Source organism: Poecile atricapillus, chromosome W (genome assembly GCF_030490865.1).
Source record: "Poecile atricapillus isolate bPoeAtr1 chromosome W, bPoeAtr1.hap1, whole genome shotgun sequence".
Classification (NCBI taxonomy): Eukaryota; Metazoa; Chordata; class Aves; order Passeriformes; family Paridae; genus Poecile; species Poecile atricapillus.
Window position 1 is genome coordinate 6424392 of NC_081288.1, and position 11192 is coordinate 6435583.

The following is an 11192-nucleotide window of genomic DNA, read 5'->3' on the forward strand; positions in this document are numbered from 1 at the left end:
TTTGTGCAAAGGATTTGAGTTTATATTTTATTGCTACTCATGCACCCTGTGTACTCAGAGGAGCAGTTTAATTACAGTATTGGTGAGAAACTGGGTCATCCAAGATCTGATTAGCCCTCTGGAGATGCCTCTCCTTGCTTAGCACAGAGGAAGCCCAAGATTACCACATTCCTGAACAACTTAAGCTATAGTTCCATGAACACTTCCAGCAAGGCAAAAACAAGATTTACCAGAATCTCACCCACAGATCACTGATCCCCACCCCTGCACTGCTTTCCCTGCAGGGCAGCAGTGCAACCATGGACACAGCTACCTAGGCAATAGCTTAGGGAGCCCACCCAATTCCAGTCAGCCTCATGAATGCCACTGTAACAAGGAATAATGCAGGAATTCAGGCAGGCAAAGGACACCGACCCATTACTGGCATGAGTAACATTTTAAAGAGTCATGAAATTTTAAGACCCTGAGTTCAGCCTTGGCTCCTGCTGCCCAGACCTTTCTAATGAAACTTCAGTCAAAATTCCCTTGTTGAGACCATACAGGTTTCTGTAACTCATTAATTCTGATCTCTGAATCTCTATTTTGAGTAAGAAAATTAACTCCAGCCCAGTTGCTGACAGTCTCACCAGGTACAAGCTGCACTATGAAGAGGAGATAGAGCAGCAAGTAACAGTACCCCAAGAAAACAGGTCTGAAAAGTAAACACAGAAGTGTAACAGTGAGGCAAGACCAGGAGACAAGTTCTCCTACTACGAGTCCAGAGCCAAACGACGTCTTTTTCATGCTTCAACACCCCACTGTGAAAAAGCTAATAGTGTACTACTACATCATCCAAATTCTCATGTGTCACTACAGTTACAGCAGTGAATTCCCTTGACAGTTTCAATAATAATAATAATTCAATAATAAAAAATGAGAAAAAAATAAATAAACACTGATATTATCAATGGAGCATATTTTTAAGGGGGTCACTAATATACAGTAGTTTACTATTTAAGAGTCTTGTGGGTTTCCTTTTCACATAGCTGAGTTGCAAGGGAGTTACATTTAACTCTTAAAATTTTTACAAACATATCACAAGTCTTCAAGGCCACCTTTTGCAAATCTGCATTATGGCTTTGTCCCCTGTATCCAACAACCATTTATTATTCTGACCTTCAGTTATTCATAGAGAATTATTATTTCAAGTTTCAGCAAAAATAACCCAGGAGACACAATAGCTTCTTCTCTACTTCTCAAGTCACAGTATTTATAAAGATTAGAAGATAGCTGTGCTGTGAAATTACAATTGTTGAAAACACTTCACTGTTGCTTCAAGCTTGCATTTCATGACTAGGCTTTCAGGGTTCATGGTTCAAAAATAAACCAAAAAGCTAGCATCTAACATAATAATCTGATATCCTTTAACTATTCATTATTACATATTGTAAAAGTATTTTAGTTTACTTGTAAGCTTTCCTTCCCCGGTATGCTGTCATCTCAGTGAATCAGAACCTAGACTTTTTCCTTTCTTTCATTCCATTTCAGCTCACTGCAAAGAAGTGATGACTACAAAGACTCTTGCACCAAATCATTCAGCTTTAAAATGATTTGCAACACTTTACCCACAATACACAAAATGCACAGCCACCTACACTTCAGGTAAAACAAACAAAAAGTCTGTCTCCCAGTATTTATTTTATGAACAGTTTGACTTGGTCCTCAGTTCACTGCAGATTTATTCTGATACACCAGGAGAGGGGATTGGGGATGAGGGGGGAAAATGAGCCAGCCTTAACTCACAGACCTTCCTTAGGACAGGGAGTTCTACAGATGCCCAGAACATTTTGCTCAGCTGCAAGCACAGAAATAATAATGTGTAGAATAGTTTCAGTTGGAAGGGACCTTAAAATCATCCAGTTCCAATCCCCCTGCCATGGACAGGAGCACCTTCCACTAGACCAGGCTGATCCAAGCCCCATCCAGCCTGGCCTGGGGAGTCTCAGTACAGCACTACACCTTCATGTGGCTGACCTAAAATGTTAAGGCTGACCTTAACATTTATTTTAATTCCCAAGTTCCTTGTTCATGAACAGGGAAACTGACAGCAGAAACTATTTCTTTACATACACTGTAAGAACAAAGAGGGAAAAAAACCCAAACCCTATGTTTTTAGAAATCCCAAAACCATAAGGTTCCTTTGTGAACACAGACTAGAAAGCCAGAGCTGTAATGAGAGGTCAAGGTATGTAACCAACCATCAAACAGAAGTAGCCTTTAATCACACCATTGTGGGCTTGATTTGAACTGGTGAGGCAAAAACTGTCCCAGTCATTACCAGGCCACACCAACCATTCACAGAATGTAAGATTACATTGCACAGCATCTCTCAAAATGTATTCTCTCACCCTACCCTCAGTCAAACAGCAAGAAAACCTGAACTGATGGGAGTGAAGCACAAAGAAGCAGGTGAACTTCCCAAGTGCATGCAGCATTAAGTTTTTAGTGTGTTAGAAATAAAACTAAAAGCAGAAAGACAAAGTCAGGAAAGAAATATTCTGTATTATAAATTGGCACTGCATCTTATACATTTAAGGGGAAAAAATGAAGATGTCAGCAGCTTTTTGCAATAGCGTGCACCAACCTTAAGTTTCGCTGCAGCAGCTCAAATAATTTCATTGTACTGACCTTTCGTCAAAGGAGAAAAGCACAGGAAAATCCCCAAAAATAAAGAACAAAGTTTATATTATTAAGAATTTTCATGACACTACACATTTTCTGGCCACTAAATATCTGGAGAAAATGTAGATTAAATCAGCTCCTTCTGTGGTGGGACATTCTAGGCAGGTTGCATCCACTAGGACTTCTCTGAAAAGTTATCTTTAAATACAAAACAAATCAATAATCAACTTCACTCAGCTACACTTGATACAATTGCAAACCCTTTAAGGATATGACCTCAGTGTCCTGTAAGACATACAACGGAAAAGCACAATTTCAAATACCAATCAGTCTTACCCTTATTTATGAAAACAGACATTTACAGAGCTATTCCACAGAAATAAAAGCCTTAACAGGGACTGACTCAGTTTTTACAGATTTTTTGTATTGTCCAACAACAAACTACCACCATGAATGGTGAACTTTGCAATTCTGACAATGCCTTTCCTCAGCACAGGAAGATCCAGTACAACAGGATCCAAAGCATGCACTTACACACCTGGTAACTATTAAAAAAGTAGATCTCTCATTCACTTTAAAAAACAAACTAATCAATCATTATCCTAAAAATAACCATGTGTGTGCTTTGGAAGTACCAGCATATTAACAGATTTACTTCTACAAGGTATTTAAATAAAATAACAAGCTTTATGTAACAAATTTTATATGGTAAACAACAAATATTATATAGTAAAAATAAGTTTGTGAATAAAATTGGCAAAAAACCCAAACAGATATGATCTGCTTGTGAAGAAATTTAGTACAGATATTAGTAAAAGGATTTAATCATTTTAGGACTTAGCATCTAGTGCAGCCCTTCACAAAGAGCAGTGGAAATACATATTGAATCAAGTACATCACAAGAAAATAACAAGAAGGATTCAATCATGTAGTCTGCACATAATAGCATTCTGGAGTTTTTAGTGACCTTCTGAAGGCTGAGATTACCTAATTTTAGATAGATTTTTTGTTTGAATGACACTAGGTGATACACAATTTAAGAATAATAGAAATTCCCACCATTTTTAACACATCTAACTATTCTAGGTGCCCACAGATTTTGTGAATAAACACACATAAACAGAACAACACAAATAAACAAAGCTTCATAAGATATGATTCTTATCTTATTGACTGAGATATTTAGGAAAGACGAACATAAAACTAAGGGCTGTGCTTACAGTTCAAGTTTCTCTCAAGTGACCATAAACTAAGAAATTCAGCATCAGCTGAATATAAAACATCTAATCTTCTCTAAACCATGTTTTTAAAGAGTAGCACGTTGTGTTGTGCCCTTGAAGCCCATCACACCACAGGCTTAAGCATCCAATCCACCACAAGAAAGCAGTGTCCTGAATTGAAGAACATCATTACTGACCACCACAAAAAGTACTGCCAAAATGCTGTCTTGCATTTGAATAAGGGTCTTCATTCTTCCTAATGAACAGCTGAACCCTCCAGTCTGGAATCAGCTCAAAACTTGACCAAAACCAAGAGTATTTTGCTCTGGCACTGTCTGTATGTGCTGTATCCAAACTAACATCATAGCAGAACCCTGGAAGTCACACTTAGCCCAGCAACCATGAGTCAGTTATTTGTTATGTGTAGGACTATACATAAGGCAATGACTGCACATGAAAAGCTCCACAAAACAAATGAAGGTTCACATACAGTGTTCGACAAATCAGGATATTCCAGTACTTGAATAACTGCCTGGAAAATTGTCCTCTATGCAATACATCAAATACTTTAAACATCAGAAAGAAAACAAGTGTGAACAGCAATATGAAAGAAAATAGAACTAAATCTGTATAAAAACTAAAACAGTTCTATCTACACCAGCATGAACCCTATACTTCAGCAATTATTTTGGGCCTTTTTTTTTGGTGTAATTTTTCCTCCACTACATTTAGCAGTTATATTTTCTTCATCATTCTTTCTTATTTCCAGATGTCAAGAACAATCATTTTTCATTTAGTTTGACAAGAAATTTAACCAACAATTTTCTTTACTCACTTCCTCCCAGAAACTGAAATGGTCTTATTTTACTAACAAAGGCTATAATTATCCTATGAACAAGATGCCTTTCCTTCAGCATGTTCAGTACAGTTGTGTTGAAGATGAGCTACATTACAAATACAGTTCCTGGGCAAAAGAAGTTTTATCCTTATTTCTACGTGAGGCAAGGCCAAGTAACACTGCTGACAAAATTTGCACAAAGAAGTCTCACATCTGCAAAATGTACAAGACCTTCAAATACTCAAAAGAGTTCACTAAAAAGAGGTTATCTTACCCATCTGATATGACCTAAACCAAAATTTCCACTTTCATCTGCTTTTTCCACCATAACAGACAAAGTCACAGTTTTCTATGGCTCAGGTCATTCCAATACATGCCAGAATTCCTCTGGGATCAAACCTCTATACTGGAATTTCAGTAACGTATGTATTTTTTTCCTATAAAATGAAGTCCATTCATTTTAAGTTGGATTTTTACCAATTATTTTAATTCACCCAGCATTCAAAAATTTTGGAATTCTTAGCAAACCCAAGGCATTTTCTGCTCAGAGTTACATGTTTTATTTATGCTGTATAAAACACACATCATCTTGTTACAGAACTCAACTTCTTGAAAATGAGACCAGACTACAGCAAGGTCTTACAGAACACACATTGATCAAAAATCTGCAGATTAAAAATGGCATCTGCCAAATCTCAGCTATTTTTGGTTATTTTTACAGAATACTACAAATATTACAAAAGTACAAAAATACAGATTATTTTCAAGGAATAACCACCCCTCAAAACCTGCTACAGAAGTACAGTTCTTCTAAACTACAACCTAAGGGTTTCTTTTTTTCAGAAAGAAAGAAATCTACTTACTCATGACTGGAAACTTCTTTGTATATAATCCAAGACAGGTCTTGAAGCAAGGTATCTGGTTGGAGAAGGTTTCTCAGAGGTATACATGTCCTGAAGGTGGGAGTAAAATAAAAATACAAATAATTTTTTCAACTTCAAATCACTAGAATATATGTTTACATATAAACTGTCTTTTCTGCTCTTTTCATCCTCCTTTTTAAAAAAAAAGGGAAAACAAAGATGTGTTTGTTATGACTGGGGAGCTTTAATGCTTATGGATATATTTAGCTGTTTACTGACTCAAACTGTGCACCTTCTAACAATAACATTATAAACTTGTGTATGTGCTAAAAAAAAAAAAAGTGCTATAAAATATGTTTGTAGTCTCCTGGGAGCAGTTAGAAGTACAAGACTACAACATGGATATGTAACTGAAAATTCCAAAGTAGCATTTTCCTCCAGGAATCTCAGCTAGCAAACAATGAAAAAAAAAAAACCAAAAAAACAAAAAAAACACACTTTTTAAAAAACAAGAAATGCAATTAAGATTACTAACAAGCACAAGCTGACACTGACATCCATCATTTCCTTCTCAGAAACAAAACCTGAAAAAGTTACCATTTCTAGCAACTATAAACCCACAGTTCCATCAATTCCTCATCAATTTCAAGAAAAGGTACCCAAGTAGGGCAGATATGGATTCACTAACAATAAGCCTGGCCCTCCCTGAAGCCAAATATAGAGGACTTAATCTCCAACAACGACAGCACAGCAAGTACATTTTGAAAAATTTATTATATAATCTCCCTCCTGCTGCTAAAAGCAAGTTTATACAAGTCTGATAGAACAGTTAAATGAAAGAAACTTCACCTCACAGCTGAGATGAAAAGAAGAAAACCAACATATCTACTAAGCATACAGTTTTCTTCTAATACCTGCACAAATAGAGACTATCTGTAAATTAAGGAATATTATGTGATACACTTCCTCTTTTCAAAACCAATTAGATCCTGCTGAACCTCACCACCTGTGCTAATCCAGACAGATAACAACTTATGCTGACTCAGATTTCAAGTCTCAACTCTCCTGATCTCTTCATGCTCAAGAAAAAAAAAAAAAAAACTAAGTAAAATGCAAAAAGATGTATGAAGACATGCAACTTTTCCTAAATTACAACTTCATGTAACATTTTCAGATCTACAGCACATGGCAAAGTAGTACAGGAACTATCACAGGACATTACAAGTAGGTTCCTTTATCAACTGCTAAAAACAATTTAAAAAATAAAATAAACTTCAAAGCCACACACACCACAAAAAAAAAAGAAATTCAGGTGCCAAAAAGAAGCCTTTGGGCAAAGCTGCAGACTGAAAATTATAATCAATTTTTTTGCACTGAAAAAGTAACACAGGCAAGAGATTCAGTTGGGAAAGAAAGCAGCTGAAAAAGTCCACACACAACCACTCTAAATAAGCAGAGATGAAGACAAAGCCATGAGATGCTACAATCAGTGAAGGGCAACAGTTTGACCTGCAGGCCCTATCACCTTTCCATGAACGTCTGCTAAATTAAATATTTAAGCACACATATCTCAATCAAAAATTAAGTGTCTGTTAAAACATATCATTAGAACTGCAGCATATCTCACCTTGGATTTGTAAATAAGAACTAACAATACTCTGTCTCTGAGACATCATGTTACATGACATGTTATTGTGTGTATGTACAGGAAAAAGCTGTTCATTAGGAAAATACAAAACAGCAGCTCTGAAAACCACTTAGGGCTAATAATAGCATAATTATGCACCCTCATTGCTTATAAAAATCTTGTCACGTAACACTGAGGAAACAAGATGGGGATGATACAGAAGCTCTGTTCTACCTAAATGTGTGAAAAGTGAATGCTCCAGTTCACCACAGCAACCTGACCTCCGACTCCCAGCCCTAAAGTGCTACGCCTCTACTGCTTTCAGTGTCTAAATATTTTGTTTAGCTATTGCTAGCATCTGTTTAGCAGGCAATGCAGACTTGTGGTAAATTCAGTTGTTCTCTGAAATAACACTATGTTTATGTTTTATATCATTTCCCTTGCAAGTAGCTTTTTTAAAAAAGGAAAGTTTTCTCTTTCATCTGTAATTTTGAGTACAACAATAGCAGGCAATATTCAAAGTCAATACCACTACCAAATAGCATAAAAAGCAAATACTACTACCACTACCAAATAGCAGACAGTCAGTGCTTTCTATTGCGTTGCAACTGCAATGCCGTTTTCCTAGGGATATGAGTTAGAAACTGAACTGGCTTCACTTTGCTTTCTCAGTCAACCTGATTAATTTCAATGCTTGCAGGGATTTCTCCTATACAGAAACACTACCAACTACTACCAAACAGAAAGATTTTTACTTTTTCAGTGTCTTTCTGAAAGATACCATCTTGGAAAAACTTTTAATTCCAAACAGTGCCTGATACTCTTTCTGCTTTCCCTTGAAATCAATAAGGCAATAATAAAAAAATTAAAAAAAACCACCAACCCACACCTTTGATCTTTGTCTTCCTGAAGATCTAACCCTTGTATTCTACCCCATGTTTCCTCTAGTGATACACATCTACTCACTCTTGGGAGTATCATCTTCAGTAGCTGTGAAACTACTGGCATTTTAGCTGAGATTTGAAAGGAAAACCTGCAGTGAGCGAAGCTCTTTGCAACTTCAAATTCACACACACTTATAATACGTTCAATTACCTGTTTCCATAGCTGGTGTCAGGTCTCTTTTTTATCCAATACTCTGTTTCAGGATAATTAGCAGGAGCCAGACTGCAAGCAAATTACAGCATATTGTACTTCTATGCAGTATGACTCTACCCAGAGAAGAGATTTTCCTTTAAGTTGGCAATTAAAGATTCAGGTCTAGCCTGTGTATGTTACTGTAATAGTTTAACTTAGACAGTACGGAGTTAATATTAAGAACTTATATCCCCAGTTCCCAAGAACCAGGAATCACAGGAGCAGCATGTAACTGCTTAAACACACAAAGACAAAACAGTCTAAAGACAGCCTGCCCTGCACAGTATTTTAGTGTCATTTACCATCTTCTTTAAACCAAAAGTTATGGCTCCTCACAGAAAACAGACTGAGATTTTAGTGCTGAGAAGCACTATGTTTTAGAGTTGCACAGATAGCTGGCTGCTAAAACATTATGTCTGAAACTGGCGGTTTCTGTGCTGTATAATCAGAGGGCAGAGAAAAAGCTGGTTAAAAGGCAGTTCTACTTATTTTACACTGCATCTCAGCTGAATTAACTTAGAAGTTATAATCAGAAACAACAAAAGTTAACAAGGAGCAAAACTAAGTCACTTCAGAGCAATTATTTAAAAAAAAAAACACAACAAAAATGCCTAATATAGCACCAAGCCTCTGAGCACCCCAGCTCAGTAAAATGCCCAAGACAGCACAAATGCACAATTCACAACAAAGTGAAATTGCTACTGTTTCAGAACCTACACAGAATCACTGACTGGCCACAGATGAGGAAGCACATGGAAGTACAAATGAAACAAGCCCAACGGCACACCCTCCTTTGTTCATAGCAGGAATATTTACACTACAAAGCGTTGAGGCAAATCGCCTTTAGTTTCAGGCACTGCTGATTGGCCGCTGCGTTTCATACACACACGCCTGGTATAGCTGGAGTTTCGACTGTCACACAGTAGCTCTAGATTGCAGGGCACGCAGCAAGCTAGAAAACCATAGAAAACAATTATTCAATATAATTATCCTAACTGAAATGATCCTCCACAAGAGACATTTGTTGTGAACAGGGCAGATGTAGATTTGTTTTCACTCCACTGTAATTCAGTGAAAGCTGAAAATCAGCTCCCCTCACAGCCAACTTTCAGTGCAGCTGCCTCCTACAAGCAGCAAATGGCACAAAGAAAGTTATTCTCGAGCATATGCGGGTGAACAACTGGTACAGGAGTTCGGACGTAGTTACTTTTAAGTCACCACTTGACTCTCGTTCAGCTGGCAGTTCAGTGGCTTCGGTAGTTTTCTACAGGCAGCCATCCATGCCACAGAAGGAACCTGAAACACCTGATAATAATTGGCTCTTTGCTAGCAGTCTCAGCGGAGACTGAGGGCTAGGAGAGGGCCCCGGAGTCCCAGGGCTGAGCACAGCCTGGGGGACGCGCTCTCTCCCAGCCCACTGCTGCCAGCCTGGCACTGTCCACCACATACCTGAAGTATTACAAAGAGCAGAGGGGAGAGCAGGTACAGAGAGAGCAGCGGTGCCAGAAAGCCACGTTAAAGGGTTCAGCCATCGAAATCCTCCCTGCTCCCGACTAGGGTGGCACTGTGGCCTCCCACATGGCCAGTAAACGGGGGCTTCAAGGAGGCCCCAAGTGTCCGACCTACAGACGTGACTCCCTCAAGCACACACCCACACACAGGCGCTCCAGCCCCGCTCTGACTGCCGCCCCTCACGCCGCCACACCTCACTCCAACCTCACAATGGGATCGGGGCCATCTCCCCGGGCTTCCCCCGGGTTCCCCCAGCACTCCCGGCTCCGCTGCGTCCCGCAGCCCCTGTCGCCCCCCACGCGCCAGCCCCTCTCCAGCAGAAAGAGCAGGGAGCCTCCAAAAACGCACACACCCCTCCGCCGGGAATGGAACAGTCCGTGCACCCCAGTACCCTGCCGGAGCCGGCTCCCGCCACTTCCACCTCCCTGGCCCTGCGGGGGGTGCGCGCCCCTCCTGGGGGAGGATGGTAGCGCCCGCCTCCCCTCAGCCGGGAGACACCCGCCCGCTTCAATGGAGGGTCCGGCGTGGCGCCTCCACACACACACGCGGCCCCCCCGGACCCCCGCAATGGACTGGTCCAGCCGGCCACCCCGGGGCCGCACAATGGCCGAAGCAAAGTCCCGGCTTATCCCTACCTTTGCTCGGCTTCCTCCTCTTCCCGAGGCCTCCCTCCGCCGCCTTCCCCAGAGGCGCGTCCGTGCTCGCTGCCCCGGGACCGGCGGCCTCCGACCAGGAAGTGCCCCGATGTGACACCGCCGCTATGGAAACCCTCCCCGCCCCCGCCCCCGTCCCTCCCACAAGGCTGACCCGCCGTGGCCGCCATCTTGGGCTCGGGACGAGGCGCCTGCCCGGGGCCGCCAGCTGCTGTGGGGAAAGGGGGAGCAAAAGCACAGAACAGGCCCGGTGCCGCTCAGAACCTCCTTGGCTGTGCTACATGAGCTGCCAAGGCCCTCGGTATGGACACCCATTCTCTTGTGTCCAGTTTCGGGCTCTTTAATGTGACACCAAAAACATTGCGGTAAACCAAACTCCCAAACTCTTTATTTTATAGTACTGGGGAGTAGGCGTTACTTTATTCACAGCTAGGGTGCATAGCAGGTAACTCCAGCCACATGCCCTCCATTTCCAAAATTTTCACTCACACATTTTCAGCAAACAAATGATTGTTTATTGGTTCTAAATTGTGTCATTCTCTTCATTAATTACTATTCTATTAGATAGTGGTTTCTTGCTTCTAGTGCTAATTAGTCCACATTTTTCAGCCTTTTTATAATTTTTTTCCCCCAACAGAGTCTACAGTACTTAGGTTGCAATGTCTTTGTTAGTTTCTTCTG

The 11192-nt window shown here is 40.3% G+C and overlaps 1 protein-coding gene across 2 annotated transcripts in view; it reads right to left on the reverse strand.

Moving 5' to 3' along the window:
* Positions 1–10631, reverse strand: part of LOC131591957 (USP6 N-terminal-like protein) — a 109603-nt gene extending 98972 nt beyond the window's left edge. Inside the window, exons 1-3 of one of the 2 annotated variants that reach the window (XM_058863099.1) lie at positions 9064–9243; positions 8305–8376; positions 5583–5672 (exon numbers count right to left, since the gene is read on the reverse strand). In XM_058863099.1, coding sequence (XP_058719082.1) covers positions 5583–5586 — 4 coding nt within the window. In that variant the 5' untranslated portion in view covers positions 5587–5672; positions 8305–8376; positions 9064–9243. Of the gene's footprint in view, positions 1–5582; positions 5673–8304; positions 8377–9063; positions 9244–10493 lie in introns of those variants that run through there. The other variant, XM_058863098.1, reaches the window with a different exon arrangement.
* Positions 10632–11192: the final 561 nt, after the last annotated feature.